The sequence below is a fragment of the Phodopus roborovskii genome, unplaced genomic scaffold, assembly GCF_943737965.1.
Source record: "Phodopus roborovskii unplaced genomic scaffold, PHOROB, whole genome shotgun sequence".
Classification (NCBI taxonomy): Eukaryota; Metazoa; Chordata; class Mammalia; order Rodentia; family Cricetidae; genus Phodopus; species Phodopus roborovskii.
This window is the reverse complement of record NW_026126618.1, coordinates 2393146-2419851: the sequence shown is the minus strand read 5'-3', so window position 1 is coordinate 2419851 and position 26706 is coordinate 2393146. Positions and strand designations below refer to the sequence as shown.

Below are 26706 nucleotides of genomic sequence, written 5' to 3'. Positions count from 1 at the left end.
TATAGACATCCTCCTTACTAAGTTCAATTCACAACAGACTCAGTGGCTTCCATTTCATGGTCATAGGAGCTACGTTTTATTTGTTATTTCAGTTTGCAACATTTGTTGTAATTATCTGTATCAAAGTGTGTTACTTAAATAAGTTTTAAGTGAATAGTGTATTTAAAGCAATTAGAAAAGTGTTTTTAACATAATGGACACAAAGTTCCCATTACTGACATTATTAATGTATCCTCAGACTTTTTTTGTCCATCCCACTCTTTGTGAAAGCAAAATATAACTCTCCTTACTCCACCTTCTCAACTGTCTGGAATGGCAAGGACCATGGATCACATCCACTCAAGCTGGTCTTATTCACTATGGGCTTCATGGTGGTTGCTTTAAGGAGTGAGATTTGCCAAGTGGTGTTCACGATGATTACTTTTAGCTTCAAGGAGCGGTGTGTTTTAAATTACATGTCTGTCACACATCTATTTGCACTTGGCTTTTGACACAAGAGTCCCAGACATTTTTATAGGGAAGTTGATGTGACCACCTGTTAGATGGAATTCTTCCGTCACAAAGTTAGAAATGAAAAGCCTTCTTCGGGATTCTGATGGTCACTCCCGAAGGTTGTTTACTCTCAGGGAAAAGACTCCTTGAGAACAAACACAGTATCTGTACAGAAGACCATAGAACTGATGATGCTTCATAGCTTCTCTGTGTTTTCAGCTTGCCCCTTACCCACAGCAGCCCAGCAATGACTGAATTTTGTGGTCATGGAAGCCTCTTTTTACATGTTATTTAGTTGCCTCAGTATGAATTACACTTGTTTTTCAAAGAATGAGCAGAAAAGGTATAGCCATGGGATTTTTATAACGTTTAAATGAACACTAAATGATACATTAACAGGGAATGTGGGTGCCCTTGATTACAATCAAGTTTATTACAATAACAATTTTCATGTGCAAAATGATATATAAAGAAATCAGAGGGAAATCCAGACTGGGAATTGTAGTTATCATCTGTGCTCAGTAAATCAAGCCTGCTAGTAAATATGCATAATTCTTTTTTTTTTTTAATAAGAAAAAAATACACACAGATTTTGCTGGTGTGACCAATTGCAGGTAATTATATTAAAAGTGACATGAAAAGCAGGCTTTTGTGTACTGATTCCTGCTGCTTCTTTTCTGGTGTAGGGTTATCAGAAAGGAAGAGAGTCTTCATTTCCCCAGCAAGGTACAGATTGGATAAGACACAGATCCATTATTAGCCCGGTAAGTATCGAATAAAGCCATCGTTCTCTCCCCTGCTCCTCCTGAGCTGCCTGCTACATATTAAAGTGCTCTCCATGGGAAGGGCATTGCCGCCCACTTGGTCACTGTCACTCCTCATGGTGGAGGAGGAGGGGCGTGGAGATGGACAGGAGGAGGGGCGTGGAGATGGACAGGAGGAGGCTGAGGGTCTGATGTTACGCAGCAGTCCACAGGTTACCTATGATGGCGGCTGGGTCGCTGGCTCTGCAGCCCAGCTTCCCTCCTACCCTACCCCTTCACCCTGCTAACGACACAACCCACGTGGGATGCTTGCCCAAGATGCATGAGGGAAGGTCTCAGCATGCTTAGCTGGGAGATAATAAAACCATGGGCAGAGGCAGTCTCTTCCGCAGAAACCTAACATCCCCCCCAACCCCAGCATATTTGAGACTCACATTTCTCCAGTAACTGGCTAGAAACCCAGAAGTGTGAAGCACATTTCGTGTTTAACAGATATTCTGGGAGATGGCAGCGTTGAGCATGATGTAGTTAAGTTATAAAAAGATCGACTGAAACATGCTTGGGGTCTCTGGAAGGAGACACAGATTCCAACAGAGCTGGGCTTGAGTTCTGGCCCAGCTGCGTACCACACCCTCTTGGTGTGTTAAACATGCATGTATTAGTCTCCAGCCCTTCTGCTGTGAAATCCGGAGGGAAGATGATGCCTACATCCAACCGCTAGAAATGCTTTGCTAGTTACAGAGCTAATGAAAGTGCTTTGGGGACGCAAAAGGACCTTATCCTGGTCACCTGACCTCCAGAGAACAGCCAAGGAACTGTAATTCAGTCCCAATCCCCATACTTGGTCCCCTCATCACTAAAGAAACACTGGCTTTCATACCCTTTCTCTCTTGCTCTGGTTTTGCAAGAGGATTGTTGGCTGGGGTTATTGGCCTGGATACACCCCACAGGCCCACAGTCAGGTCCCCGTGGTTCCCAGCCAAGGGACCACTGCCTCTGCTTACATGTGGGCAGGATGGAGGTAGCAACAGTCTTGGTATAGGGGACATGACTACCTCGTGTGACTGGCTATGGTGATCTTCTTGGAGACGGCTGGAATGTGGCCACATCTTACGTCTGAGCTCTATTTCTGGGGCCTTGTAGTTCTGCACAGAACAGTCCATCCCATCCCTTCCCACTTTATCTACCCTGACATCTTATTACAGCTCCCAACTCCTTTGTTTCTTTTCTGTGGGAGAGGAGGACACTTCCCACCCCACTACCCACTCTTGCGCCTGAACGGAATGGACCAGGACCCCAACTCTCATCCACTGATTGACCTATGCCAAGAAAGATCAGTCCATCATGTAACCGAGATGAACACCTGACTTCTCTCTTTCTGATTTCCTTTCCCTGTCCCTCCATTTGCAGATGAGAAGAGCCGTGGGGAGGATAAAGTCCACCACAAATTAAATTCATTTTTTCCCTTTCAATTCTGTTTTGACCTTTTAAAATAACTTCACAATTTGCTGCTTTCCTGTTGTTTTTAATATGAAATACCCAGCAACCTACTTAGAGATCAGAGAACTGGATAGTTAAAAGATTGATGGGGTTATATGGGAAGTTTGGAAACTACTCTATACTTTCCAGAAATGGATTAGAGAAATGTGTGTTTTCTCCTTAGCTTTATATAACATATGTAGGAATTGAGAGTCTAAGGATATTATCACTCAATATTATCAACAACAGTGTAAGACTTTTCAGAGGACCCACTGTCCTCTGGGCACTGTTTTAGAGTGCTATGACAGATATTAATCGCCCACTGCAAAATCCATTCCAGTTTCCCCTCTCCTGCCTACTTGTCCCTGTAGAGGTTGGGGAAGGCTCAGACACAGCTCCCAGTCTCCCAAAGTTAGACAGTGGTCAAACTATAGTCAAAGAGGTGTAAGCTCCTGGAAGGTTCGCTGGAGAGGTCTGGATTTCCCTCTCCCTTCCTTTACCTGTGATTGCTGAAGCCGCTGCAGATGTCCTGTGGTCATGAGGTGTAGGACATGAAGACAAAGCTTCACCACGCCACAGAAAGTGAAGCAAAGACAGAAAGGTCTGGGTTTAAGTGAGAGAGCACTTGCCTAGCACATGCGAGGCCCTAACCATTAACAAGTGTCTATTGTGTGTGAGTGTGTGTATGTGTGTGTGTGTGTGTGTGTGTGTGTGTGTGTGTGTGTGTCTGTGGCTGCACTTGCCACACACTGTGCGTGTGTATGTGCACACATGAGTATCTATACATGCCACACTGTGTGTGTGCGCGCGCGTGTGTGTGCGTGCATGCGTGTGTGTGTGTGTGTGTGTGTGTGTGTGTATAAATCAGAAGGCAACTTTTTCAAGAGTTGGCTCTCTATTTCCATCACGGGATATGCAGATCATCCCCACACTATCAGACTTCTAGGGCAAGCACTTTTACCAGCTGAGCCCCCTTGCAGCCATAGGCCAACAGGCCAGCTTTTAGTAATTGAAATAACAACACTGTCCTAATGAAACAGTCCCAACCCCCAGCCATTTAATCCACAGCAGTCCTTTTCTCTGGCCACATCTGGCTGTTTCTGCATCATTTATACCCCCACTATTAATTACTTCACCCCATCCCCGAGTGGAGGGAGGTAGCCTTTCTCATCCTTCACAGAGGTCACAGTTGACTGAGGAATGCTTTCATTTAGCATATACTATTCAAACTGGGGAGTCTTGAACAAGTACCGGGCCATTACCTTAAAACTGGTGCCACGGGTACTGATTCTGGAGCATCCCTGTTCGGGCTTCCTGAGGTTGTTGTGTAAACGGTCAGAAACTGGGTGGCTTGATGTAGTCTCTTATATACGGGTGGTGGGAAGCCAGGAATGAGCGTCAGCAGGGCAGGGCTGTGCTCCTCAGAAGGCTGCGGTGGAGAGTCCTGCCTTGCCTCTTCCAGCCCCGGGTTACCCTAGGTTGTCCCGGGTGTCCAGGGCAGGACCACTGTAATCTGCCTTATCTTCTCATGCCCATTCATTGGTCTCTGTGTTCTCTTCTTCTATTGACACTAATCAATGGATTTCAGGTGGGTCTCAACCTTCCTAACGCTGTGACCCTTTAATACAGCTCAGGTTGTGGTGACCCCAACCATAAAATTATTTCATTGCTACTTTATAACTGTACTTTTGCTGCTGTTACGAATCATAATCATAATGTAGATATCTGATATGAAGCCCCAAAGAGGTTGAGACTGCTCAATTAGATAATCCAGGTTAATCTCCTGCATCTGTAACCTAATTAGATTTACAAAGACTTATTTCTGACCACTGAGGTCATATCCACATATTTGAGATAGACATATTTTAGGAGGTTATTCTTACCATTACAGTTTTTTTCTTCATGGTCTAGAAAAAAAATCATTCCAATTGTCTTATTTTTACATTGTTTGTCTTGTGAACTTTGACTGTTTTAGCCTGTAAAGAAATGCTTATGGCAACTAAAGTTTGTGATGGATCAGAATTTAAGGGTGTTTTAGGAAATACCAGTTGAGTTTAATATTTTAAAGCATTATTTTATTGCATTCTATTCTTTATTTCTTATGTTAAGTATGCTATAGGTGGCTTAAGACAGACAATCGCATCCTGGTGTGGAGGGTGCAGAGGACAGCATACATTTGTTAGCAAGCAGAGGTAAATGAGATTTGGGGCTATAGAAGCAAACACCCACCCGGGTAATATGAAGTATGGAAAGACTAATTAGTCTGCATGATGAGGAAGCCATGATGGATGTGGCACCTGATCTGAAACATGTAGTAACCCAGTCACTGGGACAGCGAGTTTAATGGCTCCAAGGAAAGGGCGTGTCTTAGTTACTTTTCTGTTGCTGTGAAGAGACACCATGGTCAGGGGAACTCGTGAGGGAAAGCATTTAGTTATGACTTGCTTATAGTTTCAGAGGGTGAGCTATAACCTCACCGTGGGGAACTAGGCAGAAGGCAGGCAGGCTGACATGTTGCCGGAATGGTAGCTGAGTTTAAATCTAACCCACAAGCAGGAGGGAGGGAGGGAGGGAGAGAGAGAAAGAGGAGAGAATACCCTAACTGGAAATGGCTGGCTTTCAAAACCTCAAACACACCTCCTCCAAGGAGGCCAGACCTCTTAATCCTTTCTGAACCAAGGGTTCAGTTATAAGAGCCTTCACATGCTAACCACTGCAAGCTGTATTTGGAGTTTGCAAAGAGAAAGATGACAGCCAGCCCAGAATCAGCAAGGACACCTCAGGAAGAAGCAGGAGAGGCAATCAGGGCTGATGGTGAGTCTAGACTTCTGCAGGGTTTTCAGTTCTGGTCCCAAAGGGCTCACAGTGCCGCTGGCTAAGCTGCTCAGGGGTGCATCTGGGCACTAGCAGCTTGTCATCCCGGACTGAAGCTGCCTGATTCTTTCAGCTCCGATGACTCTGGTGTCAGTATCCTCTGAGAATTCCAATCACGAAGGCTTACACCTCCATCTCCACACGGGGGTTTGATAGGTTTGCTACGTGCATAGCAATTGTAAAGCCGGAGATATATAAGGACTATAGCAGCATAAATTGGCAATTGTCGATACCTGACAACTACTATGATGGCAAAAGTCAGATGCCTGATGCCACATCCTTGGAATCTGAGGTCTCTCTCGGTATCGGAACACAACATCAACTTAATCTATGGAAATAAAGAATGGGAATAGTTTCTTTTTCTGAAAGAAGGAAATCATCAACTCAAGATGTGAACTCATCTGTTCACTCTCATGATGCCTCGTTAACACAGTGTTTTGTTGGTTGTGAAGCACATGCCGTTTCCTTAAGAAATGATCACAGTACCCATGATCGCGGTGGCATGCCTATGTAGCCTGTGCACACTCACTCTGTTCCAGCTATTATGGGTTGGATATGACTGCCACCAAAGCCTCATTTAAGCCAGCTGTGGATCATGGTTGTAATCTCTACACTTGAGAAGAAGAGCAGCAGGATAAGGAGTTCAAGGTCACCCTCAGCTACACAGGAGGTTCAAAGCCAGTCGAGGCTATAGGAGACCCTAACTCAGAAACAAACAGCCCCTTCCCCCAAGCCAAAGCAAGCACATTGCAAAGCAGGGAAAACCCCACCAGGCTCCGCTGATGTTTGTGAGGTATCATCAAAGAGACTGTGGATACATCCATGAGGAATGAAGACATCCACAGCAACATGCAGACCTTTGCTACTATAGATTCCAAAGACCTCAACAAAAGCAGAAACAAACTAACAAAGACCTTCACGCGGGAAAAACAGCAAAGGCTGCCGGGATGGCTTTGTACGCCAGATGGACTTTCCATGGGCACTGGTCATAGTTTACTTGGCACTGTTACTTTTCTTTTCAGGGCTAAGGAAAATGACAGTGCGACTTGGAATAGCCACACCTTGGACTCCATGAAGCCCAGCGGAACAGAGTGCAGTTTTTGTCCTTAGATGACTAGAGGTATGCCAACACTAGATGCTGTTCATTTCATTACATTCAAAGGGTCCCTGTAGTCTCTGCAACCCCTTTACAAGTTGCCAGAGACTTGACTGCTTGGAAAGTTACTCTCATCCATGGAATCAAGCCTACGTCAGACCGAGCTAAGTATTCTGAGGACACTGAATGGTTAGTGAACTGGATGTAGCCAAACACATCGAAATATATTGGTTGTGAAATAAATGGTCTTAAAAAGTATTGTGTATGCATATGCTCTCTTGTGTGCCTCCCCCCCCCCCCCGTGTGTGTGTGTGTGTGTGTGTGTGTGTGTGTGTGTGTGTGTGAGTTTGCTGGAGTCAATCCTCTCTTTTCATATGGTACAACTGGAATTTAACTCAGGTCATATGTTTGGGGACAGGTGTCCTTAAATGTTGAGCCATCTTGCTAGTCCTGAGTGGTCTTAGTACTAAGTAGCTTCTCTTAGCTTCTCTGGGGGAATAATTTTAAATTCAACTTAAGGAATCCTTATGTTTTACATTTTGGTTTTGAAAATCAGGACTAGTGACCCTGAGGAATTTTTTTTTTCCTTTTCCTGTTTCATGTTCTTAGGTCCGTGAGAGAGAACAGTTTGGGAAGTAAGCCAGCTGGAACAGGATGAAATAATTCACACTCCCGCTGTGGACAAGTTGTCAATCACCGCGTGTGAAACTCAGCCGTATTTTTCCTCAGGGTTAACGGTCATTCTCTTCTGTCTGCTCAGGATATGGTCTTAATGATGGAGTCTGGGGCCTCTACAAATAGTAGGTCAATAGCTGAGGTTGAGCTGCCCAGTATGTGGTGGAGGAGACAGGGCAGCCTCTGTGCTCCAAGCCCCCAGGCTGGCTGCTGATGTACCTGGTTGTAAAAACCAAACCCTTCTGCAGTAAAGGATGGCCTCCTGCGAGGTGCAGGGCATGGAAACTGGTCTTGGCTTCGCAGTGGTTTTTTCCGGTCTTGGGTCACAGAGACTGTCAGTAGCATTATTGTTTCCAATGCAGAGAGGAGATGACAGGTTACATACTCCTACATAGGATTGTTTCTGTACACTTCCATTGGAAACGTTTGGTAGGTTCCTCGACTTTTCACATCCCAACACAGCTCCTGATTCTAATTCCCCTGCTTTCCCTCTCCATCTCAGGAAGCAGCCAAGGGAACATCAACTCGTACTCAACCCCTTTCATTTCTCTCCTAACCAGTTCCTAGTTCCCCCAAATCCCAGATCAAATATTCCCACCTCTTCTCACAAATGCGTTAGTAATGGCTCTACCACCTTGCCTATACTCAGTACCTGTTCCTTCCATAGTAGCCACACCCAGTACTCACAGATAAACCAAGCCAAGCACCTACCACTCAAAACCCCTCTGATGCTTACGCCCCTACCTGGCACACAGCTCAGTCTCTGCATCCTTCCAGCCCTGGTCCTTGGTTGAGTCTCTGACACCATTTGCTGTGAGCTACTGCTAGCTCACGATGCTCCCTTTCCTCCCTCGCCCTTAAACAGCTACCACAGGGCATCCGCTTGCACTGTTCCCTCAGCCTGGAATGCTGTTCATGCCCACATTTTATTCAGACGCGTGTCTGATGATGTATTCTCCTTATCAAATAATGTAGGGCCACCCTGCCTTACATTTCCCTATCTGATGTAATAGTATCTGCTGTCTGTCATTCTCTCTAGAACATTGCTCCAATGTAATTTTTCTTTTCTGTTACTGGCGATTGAACTTAGGGCATCACATATAGTAGGCAAACACTCTATCAAGGAGCTATACACTGAGCCTCTCTTTTTACTTTAAACATTTTAAAATCTCTCTCTCTCTCCCTCCCCTCTCTCTTCTCTTTCTCCCTCCCCCTCTCCCTCTCTTTTCCTCTCTCTCTCATTCTCTCTCTCCCTCTCTCTCTCATTCTCTCCCGCTCTCTCTCTCTCCCTCTCTCTCTCATTCTCTCCCTTCCTCCCTCTCTCTCTCTCTCCCTCTCCCTCTCTCTCTCCCTAGCTCTCTCTGTGGTAGTATATAAAGATCACAAGACAACCCCCATGCACCACCTCCTTCCTTCCGTCCCGTGACTCAGGTCACTAGGCTCAGCAGTGAGTGCCTTTGCCCATCTCACCGACTGTGTTCTTACTGTTTATTTTGGCACAGTGTCTCTCTGTGTTGCTCAGACTGGCTTTGAACTTGTGATCCCTTTGTCTCCCAAGCAGCTAGGGTACAGGTATGCACAGGCTTGACTGAGTCAGTCTGGTTTCATTGCCACCTGAATCCACCTTGAGCAGCATGTATCTAGCGGCCACCTGATGATGGAGCTAGCTATACATGGCAGCTAGCAGGTAAGGTGATGTCCTGCTGTTGTATCTGTGTTGCAAGACTAGCCGGGTGCATCTCCTTGCATGACACAAGATATTCATGGACATACGCCACCAGGGATAACCCTTGGCTTTTATCCTTACACATTAACCAGCCCTCTCCATCTGCAAAGTGAGAGATACAACAGAGCATGTCTCCCAGGGACGAGGAGACCTGAAATATACTGCTGGATGAGCAGCACTTGGAATAGTGTCTCAGACACAAGCATCCCTAGGCCAGTTAGGAAACACTTGTTGGCACTTTCAGTGTTCTAGGCATTATTCTGGGACCTGGGGGCAATGGGAATGGAGCATACACATTCTGACCCTCACAGAGCTGCCAACGGTTAGCAATGATTACCCAGTTACCCCAACCCTTGCAAAGCAAAGCAAAGCAAAGCAAAGCAAAGCAAAGCAAAGCAAAGCAAAGCAAAGCAAACCAAACCAAACCAAACCAAACCAAACCAAGGCACAGGCAGGATTCAGATGCTAACAGCCTGACTCAGACTTTAAGGAAGAAAGCCACATGCTTATTCTTGGCATCGCTCTACCCAAAGGTGAAGGTGCTCATTGGTGCTCCAGAACACAATGCTGCAGGTGAGGAGTGGGTGGGGCCTGCGTACTAATTCTGGAGGGCAAGCTCTTTAGTGAGGGGAAGTACGCAGGGAAGAGATGTCAAAACTCATAGTTCCTGTCACAGTGTCCCCTGGAACATGGTTCAGTTACCTATAGAACCCAGTTCCACTGAGAACACATCAGCTGCATCTCCAATGAGCAGAACACAGAAGTGTCTCTCCATGAGATGAGACGTTTGAATTTATATTCTAAAGTAAGTTAGTCAATGGACACAACAAATCGGTTCTCAGCGTTTCACAGATCTGGCCACTCTGATAATGGGTCATGTTTATCGTCTAAGTTATTGTTCTTCAGTTACTGAACGTGGTTGACATTCTTAGTCCCCAGTTTCTCACATGCTGAAGACCCCGAGTAGTTTTCTGCTCAGATATTTTACTCCTTATATTTCATGTGTTCGGACTTACTTTTGATTTCACAAACCCTGAGTCAGGGCTTATAAACAATGATATGACTACCCATAATTCCAAAACACCCCGCGTTTGGGCTCCTCAAAGCTGTTGCGGCGGACTGATTGGCCGAGGTTACCTACCCATTTGCTATGTGAATTTGCGGTGTCTCCTGTGAAAAGACTGGCCAGATCCTTCTTTCCCCAGTTCATTCTGGCTTTGTGAAACCATTTTTATTGGCCAGTTGTTAGCAGATAAGCTATTCTTAGAGGCTCAGCACTGAACATGCCCAGAGCTGGAGAGATGGCTCAGCGGCTAAGAGTGCATACTGCTCTTGCAGAAGACTTGAGTTGATGGACCTGTGTCTGATGCCTCTGGCCCTCATCAGCACCTGTACTCATATGCACACATCCCCACACAGATACACAATACATGTACAATTACGCATCTTCAAAATACAAAAGAAAAATGCACTTAAAAACAACCCAGTGCATACTTGTTTTTTTTTTTTTTTTTTTTTTTTTTTTTTGTTTTGGTTCTCGTCCATTGTAAGGACATGCTCGAGGCAGCATGTTAGAGGACAGAACACAGGAAGTCCTAGTCATTTCAGCTGAGATTACAAAGCCCCCAGCTTTTCAACACAGCAGACCCGAGCCAGCTGCATGTGTGCGAGGGCCAGATGAAATTGAGAGAAATTTCCAGGCCAGTACGGGCCAGCTGCTGACCCACAGGCTCATGAGCCAAACATGTATCTTTGCACAATTTGTGCCTGCTGCTGGCGTGGCAGTGAGTCGTAGGAACTTGGAACGGTGCCTATATTTAGCCTCCTTTAAACAAAACCCCTGCATTTTCTTCAGACCTGTCAACAATATTATCAGGAATGCAGAAAAGCTTATTATCCAGATTTCAGTGGACCTGCCCTAGCGGGACTCCGAGTTTTGTGAAGGAGCTGGGATCCTCATCCTGGAAGTTGTCTCTGCCAACCTGTGAGCTTACCCATGGTTGCTAACCATTTCTCTGCCAAAAGCCCCTCCCCACCGTATGGCTTTTCCTCTCGTGGGTCCTGAAGTTCTCTCGAGGGCAATGGCTGTAACATACTCATGTTTTTCTATCACTACTATGCAACAGATTTAAAAGGACTCCTCTCCAAAATCTTGTTCACATCGTAAGACATCTGTAAACAGATAGGGCATGTTCTGGTGGGTAATATATGCATGTATTGTCACTTGGATTCGGCTATTCAAATTTGTTGCTCAAATGTCTACAAAATTAAAACTATAATGAATGACAAGGAGTCAGAAACAGGGATTGGTATAAAACCGGCACAGAATAATTCCAGTTCTGTGGTTTTCTGCAGTGAAGAATTTGGTTTAGTAAACTGCCCTGTACTTTAGGTATGCCGCCACCAGGTGGCGATAGAGCGTAAGACATGAAGCCTGTACACTTTGCTGAGGTCCAAGCGATCAAACAGCATTTGCCGGCACACTTTGCAGCGTAACATAATACATTAAAAAAACCCAAATAGCTTAAATTAAACTGCTGGCAACCCTTACACATCTTCAAAAACAGATACGAATTCTAAGTTACAGAATCTCTGACCTCATTATTTCCCTTTCAAGGCTTCTACTTATTTCTATAACGGTTGATGCAAACCTCACACACCCACCTTGACGGTGGTATTAAACCTTCCTGGTTTCCTCTGACTCGTTACTGCTAGTCTGGCATGATAGCATGCATATTAGGTTTCAAAGCTCTTAATCGTTTTTTTCTTGGGAAAAGACTTTGCTGGCTTTCTTTGTCCTTCCAGTATAATATCAGATTGTCTCTTAAAATAGAAATGAAAAGGTTTCTTTTCTCCACCAGGGGTTATTTGCATTTGTGTACATTTGCATGTATGGAGGATGCCTTCCCCCCCTTATTTTCTATACTTTAGAGTAACCCGTTGGTGTTCCTGTCTCAAGTCTCCTGGGAGAGAAGCAGTTTGCCACAGTTTACCAGCGATACAGCTGAATTTCTTTAGTAACAAGTTCTGTCCCAAAAAAGAAGACGTTTTCAGAAAGAAAAATTTACCTGCCACATGTGAGAAAAACAGAGGGGGAAAAACCCACGCCGGTTTCATCGCTATGGTTTATATCCTGTGATGTAAAAGCCCGGGACCACTGAGCTGCAGAGGTCCCACTGTCCTGGGCTATCAGCTTAAAATTTGGAACCGATTCGAGATAGGTTTAGATTTATTAGGTTTATGATGGCTTGTGGCTGAAGGCATCGCTAGCCTCTGAGTTGCTCCAGGTTAATGCTGAGGGTCAAGGGTCAGCACGCACATAGTTAGAATCAACATCGAGTCAGAGGGGGTTGGGTGGGAGGTGTTCAGGGACGGAGTTGGGGATGAGAAGGAGAGACATGGAGTCCTCATCCCTGAAGACTGGGGTTTATACACCAAATGGTTCTGCCTGTGCTTCCCCAGGGCGAGAGACAGACACAACTAAGCTATGGAGGTATGTCCCAAGGGACCAGATCCCAGCCGAACTCTGGGAAAGTGATCTGGGGAAGTCAGTAAGAAAAGGCCAGGGGGAAATAAAGGTAGAGAGAAGAAAAGTGGACAGATAATGGAAAGCTGTCATTCGAGCCACGCAGGAAGTCTAGGAACCAGCACGCCAGATATTATTGTCCTCTATTTATACACCAGAAACTGAGTCCCAGAGACGGGAAGTGACTTAAGGCCACATACTGAGTGGTGGATACAGGCTTCAAAGCAAAGTGACCTGATTCCAAAATAAAGATGAAAGAAAAGAGGCCACATTTGAAACCTGACTTCACGGTGTGTCTTACTCTTTATAAACAGTACGTAAAATTTCCATTTAACAGAAGCTCAGCCTTGGAGGGGTCAAACCGAAACCGCCCTTAGTCAGCATCAAAAGCTTCTGAGGAATATTGACTATAATTTACCCTCCTTTTGATATGTGGGATTGTAATTATGGAAACGGACTCTATTTACAGACTTCTAATTTAGGCATGCCCCCAGTGCTAGAGGCAATGGTGGTTTTCATTACATTTATTTATTTATTTATTTATTTATTTATTTATTTATTTATTTATTTGCCTCTGTGCTCGGGATAGTCATGGCCGGAAATAGCAATGTCACGGAGTTGCTGACTCAGCTTCTTACCCTCTGCTTTTTGTCCCTAAGTACGGCAGCTTCAAGTCCCTGCTGACTGTGTCTGGTCATGGTCCCCACTGATTACAGAGACTGCCTGGGAAGCTTTCAAGCACTCGATGCCCAGGCACCTCATCTGAGATGCTGGTGCAGCTTTTTGGATGTGGGGCCCGTGCCCAGGGGGTGCGAAGGAACACAGAATCTGGTTTTTGCTTAAGGCAGAATTATGGGGATCACACTGACTTTCCTGTCTGAAGCAACCAACAAGATATATCTGCATGAAGTGCTGGTTTTCATGCAAATGTGGGGCACAAGTGGCCTCCTTTGTAGGAAGGAGAGCCTCAGAAAGAGCTGGGTGTCTGGTGAGATGAGAAGGGTTCAAGGAGGTCAGCATGGTTAGATTGGTGGGTGGGGGGCAGGCCAGCATGGTTAGAATTTGGTGAGTGAATAGGAGGCCACCATGGTTAGTTTGCTGGGTGGAGGGAAAGAGTACTAAACAGTGCATGCTTATGAAGAACCTACCCAAGGGCAGACAAGGAAAAGATTGGTGGATATAACTCTTAGAGCCCAAATCAGGCTGGTGACAGTTTCCGTATTGTTCAGGCTGGAAAGCTCTGGAATTCCAAAGACATGGTTCAAGCACTCAGCACCTCTGCCCAATAGTGGGAGGTACTAGTAACAGGTCAAATAGCATTCCAGTGTTGCTCAATGAACCTTAAACACAAGACCAAGGAACTCCCTTCTGTTCTGTTCTGAAACATATTGATGGGGATATAAAATCATCCATCTCTCAACAGGGTGCAATGCGTACTGTCCATGTGCAAATACAAGTTACCAACATATGAAGAACAACAAGGAGAAAAATCAACAAAACACCCTCAAACCCCAGCTGGGGTGGATGTTAGAATTGTAAGGACATCAAAGGAGTTATTATAACGGAATCCCACAAGTTCAACAAGCTCAGAAGAAAGACTGGATGTGTTAAGCAGAGATGCAAAAGTGGGGAAGGACTTGTGTCTGAATCCCAGAGTCTTAACAATGAAAATATAATGGAAAATAAGAGGAGTTAGTTGTCAGAAAGAAAGATAAGTGAACTCAAAGACACAGCAATAGAAACTATCCAAAAAAGTCAAAGGGTTAGGGAAAAAAGCCACTATTTCAAGAAACAAAGACTAAAATATTTTTTTGAGGTTCATTAAAACTATAAACTGCATATCTCAGAAGCTCAAAAACTTGGTACACAAAAATATGAATAAATTACCTCATGTACTGGCATCTTCAATGGAGCTATCGTGGACAAGTATCTTTCAGAAATGAAGCAAATGCAGATTGTTCCAGAGGCGCATTGGCTGACAGAACTTAATTACTAGCAGCCTCACATTACTTAATGTTGCAGGGAGTCCTTTAGATTGATGGAACTTGATGCCAGACAGAAACAAGTATCCACAGAACGGAACGGAGAGTAGGGCTGGCTTCCCAGGTATGGGACTGATACGGTTTTACTGTGCAAGTGGCAGCTCTCTAAACATCCTGTGCCTGGTTTCATGTTCTTTACATTTTTAATAATTTCAAACAAGGAGTTTTATACTGCAGCATTTAAAGCGATCAAGTCATATTATCAAACAAGGGGTGCAACATTAACAAGTTTCCTTTGACAACTTTCCTACTACACCAGCATGGGGTTAGATCATTGTGGGATTTCCCCCGAAAGGTAGGAATTAAATCATCAACAGTGAGGAAACCTGGCAAACCATACCTGACAGTCTTGTATGAGTGCAAGCACAGTTTCAGGAGCAGTTAGGCAAGAAGCAAATGATGAGCTAATCAATTTGCTGCTGCAAAAGTAGTTCCAAATGCTATTCACTGGAGATGAGAAGCAACTTTCACAGGATGCATATGGGTATTGCTGCCTTAGCCACTTTATTATCTCCTACTCAGAGGTATTATCAAACTACACTGCATTAGGTTTTTAGAAACAATTCTATATTATGAGCAGAGATTTAAAAATGCATTAAAATCTGATTTTTTTTTTTCAATAGGAAACTTTGCCATTATTAGCATTGCAGGGAGTACTAAGTCTGGGCTAGAATGACTTCCTTGGTAAATAATGGTAAAGTCAATGGGAAGAAAGTAATTGCAGGTTCTACGATGAGATCCACGAGTTAATGAATTGAACAGTGTTTAGATTTATTTGGATGTACCCAAGTCCTCTTAGTAGAGGCACAGAGATAAAAGAAATTAACATTGTTCTTTGCAATTTTAATATCTTTTTATTGTCCAGAAAGTGAATATCAAGTTTTTTACATGGGCCTACGCTTATTATTTTTAATTTTGTAATTAGTCTATACACATTTCATGGAGAAAATATATTCCCTCCTATCTAAAATTTCCCCCATGCAGAACTGTTGAGGTTTGTTGGTAGCAGTTGGAATCATGACTGAAACTGGCTCATACCATAAGCTGAGCCTGAGAAACCTTTGCAAGGAAAAATCATTAGTGAACCTTTGAACTGCTCACTAGTCATTAATTCCCTTAACAAGCCTTTGGAGGGGCAGGAGCTTGAAGCAGAGGTTCATACAACTAGCATCTATGAAGGGAACAACTTACCCACAGTCTCTCTTAACATGTTCACATTTTAACACTAAAATGCCAATAGAAAGGTAGGAATGTGATGTAATTACCCACAGTGGCCAAGACCGGAGCATATCAGTCAACACCAGTGTCTGAATGCGAGGACCAGACTCAGACATAAGAGGGTTATTGGCCAATATGTCATGCTCTAATTTGAGACAGGATTGGGACTACAAGACCAGCAGAGCTTCCCGCCTTACACGTTTCTCTGTGTTAATGGTGAGATTTCCATTCTTTTGTTTCCTTCCAACATTTTGGGTAGCTCTGTGCCTAAACCCCTTATTTGTTTATTCAAATAAGCTTGATTTTCCAAAAACATCCGTCTACACTACAAAGGAAAGGTCTTCAGGGGCTTTCCAAAGCTTGTAGCATCAAACATACATTTGTATTATTCAAGTCAAAACACGTGGACAGTTATATATCCTCCTAGAAATAGGTTGCCCAACCTTAATATACTCATGAGAGCAATAGTACACACCTTACCATTTCCATTACCATCAGTACTACACAACGACGCTTATGTTATTGTCATACCGACAGCCAGTCTCCCCCCTCCACCAGGCCACATCTGCACCTCTGACAGCTGCAGCTTGCCTTTCTGTCTTCACTATACAAGGAGAAATAGCCATTGGAGCAGTGGGGCTCCCTTCAAATCAGCTACTTACTCAGGTGATCCAGGATGGCAATCATTCACCCTACAATGATCCAGGATGGGAACCATCAACTACCTATGGTGATCTATGCTGGGAACCAGTCACTGGGTTGACCCATAATGGCAATCAGTCAGTCTACATCAACCCATGATGGGAGTTTCCTAAAGGCCTTCACTTTAAACCAGGATTGGGTAGTTCCCTCTATCATTCAGGACACAACTTATGGGTACTCAATGCTGTATTGGTTGGTTGAGTCACATGCTACACAAAGGAGCATCCCATACCTGTCTTCGTTAGTTCAGACAAACAAAGGTCTTAAGTTTGTCTTGCCTTTTTTGATGAAAGAGATTTGAATTTGAGATTACTCAAAAGCTTTGCAAGCCAAATGGCACAAGCTGCTCTTCTCACATTACAAAGCTCCCCAGCTGAAATGCCCAGCTCTAGGAGCTCCCAGGTTTTGTTTTCTGATTCTCTGTCTAAAGGCTCACTTGGCTTTTTTCCTCCCACAGTGAGCATGTCTGTTGAGTTAAATGACGTGCAAAGTCTTCTTGTAGTGTGTGAACTTCCCATATCGATGCCACAGAAATTTAAATCCAATGAGTTTACTTTAAGGAAAATATCCTGGGTTGATGGTAGACACACAGGCCAGAGGACTTTGAACACAGCCACTACGCTTCCAAACTTTGAAGCAACACTTCCAACTTGAATTTCTCCCAGATCTCTAAGTCAGACTGTAAATCAGGACAAAGGCATATCTTTTTTTTTCTTTTTCTTTTTTCTTGTCTGAAATCAAGGGTGGTTATGATTAGTCTCTAGGCCCAGGCAGCAAACCTAGGGGCCTTCAAGGATTAGTGACCTAACACGAGGTTTACTATAGAGTTTTCACAGAAGCCACCCTGTTCACTGGGAAGTACCACTGATGTCAGTCAGGGAAATGACTCACACACTACCTCATATCAGCTCTTCAGTAGGGAATGGCAACTGTATTCTGAGGGCACTGCATAGGACTAGTTTTCAAGTTATACCATCAAGCAGGATACCTTTCATCTTGGAAACTGATTTGGCTAATCTAGACAAAGTGGCTTTGTTCACAAGCACCCAAGAGGAGCCATGACAAGTCTCAGAGAGAGCTGAAGTCTTTGCCCATCGCAACCAAAACCCAACGCAGCCTCAATATGCTCCTTTGCTACACAAACTAAGAACAGTGCTAACCAGAGCTTCAGGAAGTGACTTTCTTCTGGTAATGATAGCTTTTTGTGAGGGGATAAAACGTTAAAAGTTAAGAGTTACTAATGGCAAGCAAGAAGCCAAGATTCTATTAATTTCATGTGATTTTTTAGACTCAAGAACAATTTGTGTAAGATGTTCTAGGAAAGATATTATTTTTAAAGCTACATTTAAAAAAGCAAAAGATAATTAGCTAAATCGTGATAATGTTCATTAATATAATTAATGGCTTGTGGTATGTAGAAACTAGATTCTGGGACAGAAAGCAACATTAAACGCAGAGTTAAAAAGAATCAGTAATAATTGCTGGCTTTACTTCACTTTGCAAAATGCCTCGCCTCCCCTCCCCCAATCATTAGGCTATAAAGCTAAACAACCCTCTAAAAGAGAGATTTATCGATGTATTTTTTAAAGAAACATTTACAATGCCCCAACATAGCACAAATGCACAAAGTCATTTTATGTTTCCTTTACATTTGATCCCTTCACGTACTTACAGTTAGAAGAGAAATGAGGGTAAACGAGGAAGGCGAGGAAGACTCAAAAACACAAAGATTGAGTTGATCTCTTTGGGCTTGATTATATGGCAACACATGTTGACCAGCGTTTACAGAAAATTTATGCCAAGGGTAGGAACAAAACAGAGACCACATATGATTGGATGCCAACCCCAGGAGATAACATTTTAATGATTACAGCAACCTGTTTAGCAAGAGCAGAGGCAGTCCCTTCAAGCATGGGGTTTGAATTCTAATTAAGGAGTGAAGATAAGGAAACATGACAGAGTGCTAAAAAGAATGTGATTAAGAAACGAAAAAGCGATAATTCTGGCTTTTAATAGAGAACAGGGGCAAAGATCAGCCTGGGAGCTTATTTTGCCATCACATCCATGTCCTAAACTGACAAGATTTCCTGAAATGGAAAATCCAGAACTTCTTGGAAGGTTTTGTTAGACACTACAAAAATCCCCAAGGGTCCTTTCCTTATGTCTCAGTTCACCATCTCAAAATGTCAAAAGCAACGACTTCAGAGCTAACACCACACACACACACACACACACACACACACACTTATCTGCAAAACCTTATTAGATGTCCAGACAGTTCTAAAGAAAGAAAAAGAATTCTCCATCTGCAATAAAATCCCCTTCACAACAAAAGTTGATCCGTTAAGGTGTCATAAAGAGAGCAACTTACATTAATAAGCTCAACCTCCCAGATTTTTTTCAACAGGTCCATCGATGTATAGCCATTAATGAGAAAGGGTTTGGTGTAGTCACCCAGCTCAATGGAATCCAGCCACTCAGCCACAGAGGTGGGATGGTAGCCATCATGGCCAATGGGTCTCATCTGCAATTAAGAACAATACGTTAGAAATGATTTAAACCAGTTCCCTTCTGTTCCAACAACAGGAAGCATCTTGCCGCTTGCAAATTAATCTGAAACGAAGCATCAGATATTTCTGGATAGAGAAGTAAGGAAAAGGAAAATGCTTATGAACAATTCTAAATCATTAGTAATTTTCACACTGAATTAGTTTTCAAGAATACACCCAGAAATTTCCAATTTAGCTGCTAAATTAACTCTGTGTTTGAGATGATGAAATATGTCAAGCTTCTGTTAGGGACATTATTGGCTTTCTGTTGGAATGGAATTTCAAGTGATGTCAGTTGAGTTACCAGTGTTTGATGGGGACAGCGGGAGGAATTGCATTTTCAAAACAGAGATGGTAATTCTCATATGCCCAACATCAAAGTGTGTGAAAATACTGCATGACTTAAGTGTTCCAATGGGATTTATGCTTATGCAAGGCATGTATTGTAGGTAGCGCGCACACACTGGAGAAACACACTGCTGTGGCAAGCCAGTTAAAAAGGGGCCCTGAGTGTTTTAAGACCATGTGTTCTGCCTCAGCTCTACAGTATGTTAGACATGAATAGGGAACTTGCTGGCAGACAGGCTTCTATTTTTTGTCAGCTATATACAGATTTTTTTTTTTAATACTTCAGGGGAACAAAGAAGCATGACAGCAACATAATGTTTCTGAGTTTAAATTGGAATGCGAAAATAATTTAAGCAGGAAGAACTTCTGGGTTGAAAAATTTATATAGATTCCTCTAAGTCCTTTATTCTTTATTTGAAATCTGAGCTGAATTCATGGTTCTTGTGTTTGACGTGACTCACTTCTGAAACTTAGGCTGCCTGCCTGCCTGCCAGGGTTTGGTACTGGAGTTCCTCGGGAGGGCTGCCCCTCATTAGCCTTCAGTAAGGCGCCTGCCGGGAGCAACGGAGCGGCCAGGATGCAGGATGGGCTTTCCTCTCCCATCACATTTAAGGAGATTAGATATTAATGGAAATCTATGGCATTCTGGTTTGCGAGCAGAGGAGAAGATTAGTTCGGGCAGCCGGCATTCAGATTTTAATCTCAGCTTTAGGAGGTTTCTGTCGCCATGCAGAGTCCTCCGTTGAGATGCTCCTTACCTTCTTGTTTTAAGTTAGCTTTCCTCTTCCCTCCTTCCTGCTGTCCCACCCCTCCATCCAAATGTACAGGACCAGAGGTCAGTGCCCACCATCTCAAAGTCACGGTGCCATTCATTATTGCCACCAGCGTCGGTTGTGGTAGATGTTTATATTTTGCTTTTTTTTTTTTATTGATTGACCCTCCCCCCTTTTAGTTATTCACCAAATGCCTGTTCACGTGGCATTTACTCAGTATTTATTATGTGGTGGCGATAACTGGTGAGTCAGAGTTTGCATAATGAAGCAAATAACTGAGTGTTGTGTATAAACCTGGAGACTAGGACCCAAAGTGGAGGCTCGAAAGTATCGGGCACATTCCTATTTGGTAGAATCCCTCCCCATGGCAATTGTAGTTCTAAATTTAAAAAAGTCTGTGAGCAGATGACCAACACACTATGAAGGTTCTGCATACCTGACGAGAGGAAACCTTTAGAGCCAGATAAGGTTGCAAAATGCACCTGGCATGTATTTAATTATATGCAGAGTGGTTCCTGTGCTGCACAGAAACTTCTTCCAAAGAAGCCGTCCCATCTGTTCCTTTAATTTCGCTTCTACCTCCACTACCCGGCGTACGTTCTCATCACCTTACCCTTCCGTTTGGCCTCTCACCTTGGTTCGGCTTATCCTCAGCACCGCCTTAGCCATGCTCACAAATCTACCCTTGGGCGAGAATCTATAGTGACTCCTTTTGGAGAAAAGTCTAAAAGTCCATTGCAGCATTCTAAGCCAGCTGAAGTTAGCCCAGTCTCTCACTATCAGCACCAGTGAAGCACTTGTCAACGGTGTGGAGTTGCCAGCCACTCCCAAAACATGAACTGCCCAAGGCACTGTTAATACTCTGCTTACATGAGTTTTTCATGCTGCAATGCTCCTGTCTTACTTCTAGAGTTATTTTTCAAGGCCTGAAATCTTCATGAATTAGAAGGAACATGTTTAAAATAAAATTTCCAGGCCTTCAGTTGAGAACAAAGGTCCTACCCTCGTGTCTCAGCTAGGGAGGAGACATCTCTGCTTTGCCCCAAGTAGAAGCGTAGGGAGCACTCATCATAACTCACAAGGATGACACCACCTGATTTGGTTACCAAGATGGCTTTCAACCCAGTCTCCTGTTTTCCAAAGAAGCCTTTAGAATCTGGCAGTCCTAGAAGTGCTTCTGGTTTGTTGGGCTATCTTTGGCAAGTTATATAGCTAGTTGAGCCTCACTGACCCCAAGTACTGTGATCTTTTGAGATACGGTGTGTAAATTGCCTAGCATGGATTTGGATCAACAGCTACCCAACGGCTGTTAGTTCCCCTCTTGTCCCATTGCTTTACGCAGCAACATCCCCACACAGACTGAAATTGCATAGTTTTGTCCTTGGCTGGCTATCTTTTCCCTTCAAATGAAAACTCTCTTGTCCTCCTTCTTCTGCTCCTCCCCTGTGCCCCTCCCCTCTCCCATCTTGTTGTAGACAGGGTTTACTTCTGCCAACTTCTTTTCTTCTCTGCCTTTCAGTTCGCAGCTCTGTTTTTAGACATTTAGCTAACACACTAACCCAAGGACACAGAATTATTGCTTCACGTTCTTGGCCGTCTCCCTGTACTAGAATCATACTTCTGTGCCCTGTGCCAGAGGAGCCACACCGAGTCTCACGGTGGCTGGTGGTACTGGCCAGGTCCATTGATGCTGGCCCGTGGCATGGCTGGTCAGCAGCCTCTCTGTTCCTCCTCCTCCACTCATTCCCTCGTGCTCTCCCTCATGTTGAATGCACACACATTTATTCTTACATTATCCCTGCAAGACTAATATCTGCTGAGTACTTGTAGAATGGCGACTACTAGGAGATGAATACTTATACAGTTAAATTTAACTCAAATCTCGGAATTAAATTTGGAGCCCAGAAAAAAAATCCAGTCAGTGTTAGGGAAGTACAACTGACCTATGGGCTGATGAGTTAGACAAGCAGACATCTTTATTATTATCACCGTCAACTACTGAGTTTTTGATGCACAAGGGGGAAAATCTGAATGGAGTTAGCTAGTTATTTGGATGTCTTTGGTGTTTATAAATTGTACCTATAGAATTTAGCTCAGTCTCCTTAATTCACGAGTCCATTGGCAATTAATGGCCCGAGGCTGAGGAAGATGAAGGAAGCTGAGCCAGCCAGAATCAATACCCTTCCTTCCTCACTTTATGAATGATGCCAGTGTCTATTGCATATGCTTACTGCATGCTCTGTGGGGCTCATACACCTCCATACCCCTGCTTCTGCTGCTTTCTTTATCAGGAACCCCATTTTTACCTGCTTTCCCAAGATTTCTCCAATGCTACCTTACTTTCAAGTGAGCATTAATACTGGGTTCCCTGCCCTTGGTGAAGAAACAAGGTCTTAGGAGCTTCTGTGGTCTCTAAGGCCTCCATCAGAACGTCTCACGCACTGTAGGCCGTCGCTAAATGTTCACTGAATTACTCAAGTTCACACGGGGGGAAATGACAAGATGCTTTTAGTGGTTTGATGCTCATTTGTAGGAGACCTACATTTTGTAAAAGTTAAGGGGTTCTTTTTATGACCTAACAATGGTAACATTTAAAACGTCCATGTATCAAGAACCGATGCCAGATAGTATGCCGTACTATAAAATGCAATGGATTTATTTCCATCTTCTTGATTCTATCAGCTGCATGACCCTAGGCAAGCCACCTCCTGGCTTCAGGGTTATCTACAGAGTAAAGGAGCTGGACCAAAGACCTCAACGCTCTTCTTTATAGTAACCCCTAAGTGCTGTAATTTCATGATTTATAAATTAATTGTAAGATTGTATCTGATCTACTCACCCAGAAAACAAAAACGAAAAACAAAAAACAAAAAAACAAAAACAAAACAAAACAAACAAAAAAAGCCCAATCACAAAACTACAAAAAGGAGGAAAAAAAAAATAGGAAGGACACAGACTACATACAGGTCTACAGGTCAGATAGCATCCCCGGTTCTTTCCTGGCTCTTTGGCGATGCCCTCAGGTAGTAGCGTAACTGCTGTCGGAATTAGCAATGATTAAGCTCCTTTTTCTAGCATGAACATCTGGTGAGACCGAGTTAGGAAGCGACAGCCCCAGGGCCCGCCAAGCCAGCAGTGCTGTGGAGCATGCGCAGGAGTCGCAGGAGTCTGGCACAGTCTGTGATGTGAGAGGCGTAGTGTGCGGACAGCAGGCATCCCTAACAGTGGTTCACAGAAGGCAGCCGGGTTGACTCGCTGAATTCCACAGTCTGGGGAAAACCGTAGCTGGGACCAAAAATGGAAATAGCAGCCAAACTTTAGTCTCCACTAAATCCAGACATGCATTTACCACATGCCTTCCTGGTGGCTGCCTTCTGCCTGGATGTCCTTCGGGAGTCTGTTGGAATATGCCTAGCCTCGGTTCTGTACCTATCAGAGGGACCAGCGGAGCATGGGCACTGTAGGGAAGGGCTTTGTGCACTCCGGGCCTTCAAGGGACTCAGCTCTGGAATATCCCTGGCTCTGAGGGATATTCTTTAGCTAGCAACCCAGATTTGAAATGTTTAGTGTAGGTATGAAAAGGAAGAAACACTTTACTGGTGCTAAGAAGAAATGTGTAAAACCCATGAAGCAGAAGACTTAGAGGACTAAAGGATTGCTATAGCCCTTTATCTTTTCAGTGTCGTTTTATTTGAAGTATTCAGCCTGGCACGCGTGCGCGCGCGCACGCGCACACACACACACACACACACACAGAGCTGTATTTACAGTAACATGAGAGATGCCATTCATTTAGGGAAATGATGCTAGTGATCCGTGCCACACGAGGTATTTAATCAACTGTCGTCATGTTACCTTGACCACATGGGAGCTGAAGTCAGGTGTGGGTGAGATTGCACATGGTGACTGTATATCCAGTCTGTCATCTTTTTTACATGCTTCAAATGAGCTTGGGCCGCAGGGACAAGGCTAATACTTTATAAGACGACAGAGGTAATAAAAACTGATAATAAACTGTGCATAGTGGTGGGCTATTTGTCATCTCAGCAACCTGAGAGATGGAGGCAGGGGGATCAGGAGTTCAAGGCCGGCCTTGGCATATAGAACGTTTGAGGTCAGAATGATCTACATGGAATATTATCTCAAAAAACAATGCCAACCACCTTAATCCTCCCCCAAACAAAACAAAAAACACAGAAAACCAACTAATAATAGACAATGGAAACATATATTGTATTTGGGATTAAAGGAATATAAAAGCAGTTTGCAGCAGCTAGCATGCCAATCAGACCAATAGCAGAAGGAATCTTCAAAGCCAATAATTGATTAGGTAGGCATTGCTTTTTCTTTATCTTTTATTTTAACTTTTTTTGTTTGTGTTTTTTTCAAGATAGGGTTTCTCTGTGCACCCTTGGCTGTCCTGGAGCTCACTCTGTAGACCAGGCTGGCCTCAAACTCAGAGATCCGCCTGCTGCCTGCCTCTGCCTCCTGAGTACTGGGATTAAAGGTGAGTGCTGCCACCACCACCTGGCTTTTTTTTTTTTTTTTTACAATGCCAGAAAGTATCATATCACTAGAGAGAAGAGATTGCTCTACCACAAGCTTGTAACTAGGGTGGGCTCATGATTGCTCAGTCAGACACAAGATACATCTGCCTTTTGGGGATTGCTATTATGTGATAAGTTTGTACCTACAGGAGCCTGATAAAAGTTTGACATGTAGTCATCTTCCAATTCAGATCAGCTTCAACATGAAAAAAGGTTCTTTGCTCCAGAGTTTCTCTGTTTCCTTTTAAGATCTTTCCATGTTCCAGAACATCAGTGCCCACAGGGTAGCTCGCACCACATGAAGAAACAATAGCCTAGAGTCTTAGCTGTGTAGGAATCACATGGCATCCAGCTGACCTATGAGTCTCATTAATGTGGGCTGGAAGGAGCATCTGAGTGGCTCAATTTCTCACAAGCAGCATGCTTGTCCATGAGTCACCTAGAGTAGACTGCTTTAGATGATGGACAGAGGGACAGAGCAAAGGTCCTGGGTCCCTCTGGGATTGTAGAACATAGAGCCAACCTGTAACCCCAGACTGCTCATTTCAGACCCGTGATGCACGTGAAACCAACACTCTGTTCTCCACGGCTGTAGGTGAAGCTCTTTGTTTTGGTAGTATAACCCTCACTTGAATGTAAGCATCAGTGAAAACAGGGTGGTTTCACAGAGATGCTCATATGGGGTCATTGCTTTCACTTGACAGTACATCGCAGGACCCTTTGTGTACCTGTGTGTTCACACTTACTGCTTTTAAATAAGCTTTGCTTCCCTTGACAGCAGCTGTTAGCATCTTTCTATCCAACCCATCATCACCCATTGTGACATTTACATAGAGATGAGAATGGGGTGATGGAGGAGAATATACTAAGCTTCTACTTTGGACGTTTAGCTTTGTGGTGGTTTCACTAGCCAAGAGGTGGGGGGGGGGAACGCACAGTAGAATGATACGGATAATTTTGCGGCATGAGAAATTAAACAGGCTGTAGAATGGCACCTGAAAATTGGGGAAAAATTCCAGGGAGTCACATGACCTTGGAAGCCTGAGCAGTGCAGATGGGAGTCTTGGCCGACACAGTTACTAGCTGCCTGACCTTGAGTAAGCCACTCAACCTTGCCAAGCACCCACCATCTGATTACTAACACGAGAGAGGAAAAGAATCCCTGTGAGTGGCCATATATGTTCACTGAGATGACGCAAGTAGGACTTAGTGCAATACATGACACACACAGGAGCCACATAGGATTCTATCAGGGAGAGCTGGAGCCCCGTGTGTGTGTGAGACTGCAGGGGGATGCTGGAGTGTGAGAAGAGGTGTGAGCTGAGGAGGAACCGCTTTTGGGGGCTGAGGAGGACATTGGGGTCACACCGAGGAGGCAAAGCAAAGGTCAAGACAAGAAGAGAGTGGGGAGGAGGACTTTCAAGGAAGGTATGCTTGGTGGCGAAGGATACTGCAGAGCCAATGGGAAAGACAGGGGAGGAGCTGGGATCTGGCATGTAAGACAGGAGGGATCTCACCGAGAAAGCACAGAAGCCTGGCTACACCTGGGTGGGTGAGAGTTAGTTCTAAGGAGGCAGAAAGTACAGAGATGGAGGATTTAGAAATGAACGGCGCTTTACCCACCGAACCAGCTTGCTGGCCTGCTTGGGAATTTTGTTTGCCTTTCTTGACAATTACGGAGCCAAGGACAGTTAGAGATGAATCTAAGCCTGATAATCTTTCATGTAAAAAGCAGTGTGTGTGTGTGTGTGTGTGTGTGTGTGTGTGTGTGTGTGTGTCTGTGTATGAATGTGAGGAGCTGTGTGGAGTAGCAAGGGTTGTGAGTAAGGGTTTCTGTATGAATAGCATGCCACAGCTCAGGCAAAACCCTCTAAACCCACCACTTAATAGACCAC

General features: G+C 44.1%; 1 protein-coding gene across 1 annotated transcript in view; it reads right to left on the bottom strand.

Annotated features, from left to right (window-relative positions):
- Anks1b (ankyrin repeat and sterile alpha motif domain containing 1B) overlaps window positions 1-26706 on the bottom strand; it is an 878091-nt gene that overhangs the window by 258162 nt on the left and 593223 nt on the right. The window contains exon 17 of the mRNA XM_051206268.1: window positions 18966-19118. Coding sequence (XP_051062225.1) covers window positions 18966-19118 — 153 coding nt within the window. The remainder of the gene's footprint in view (window positions 1-18965; window positions 19119-26706) is intronic.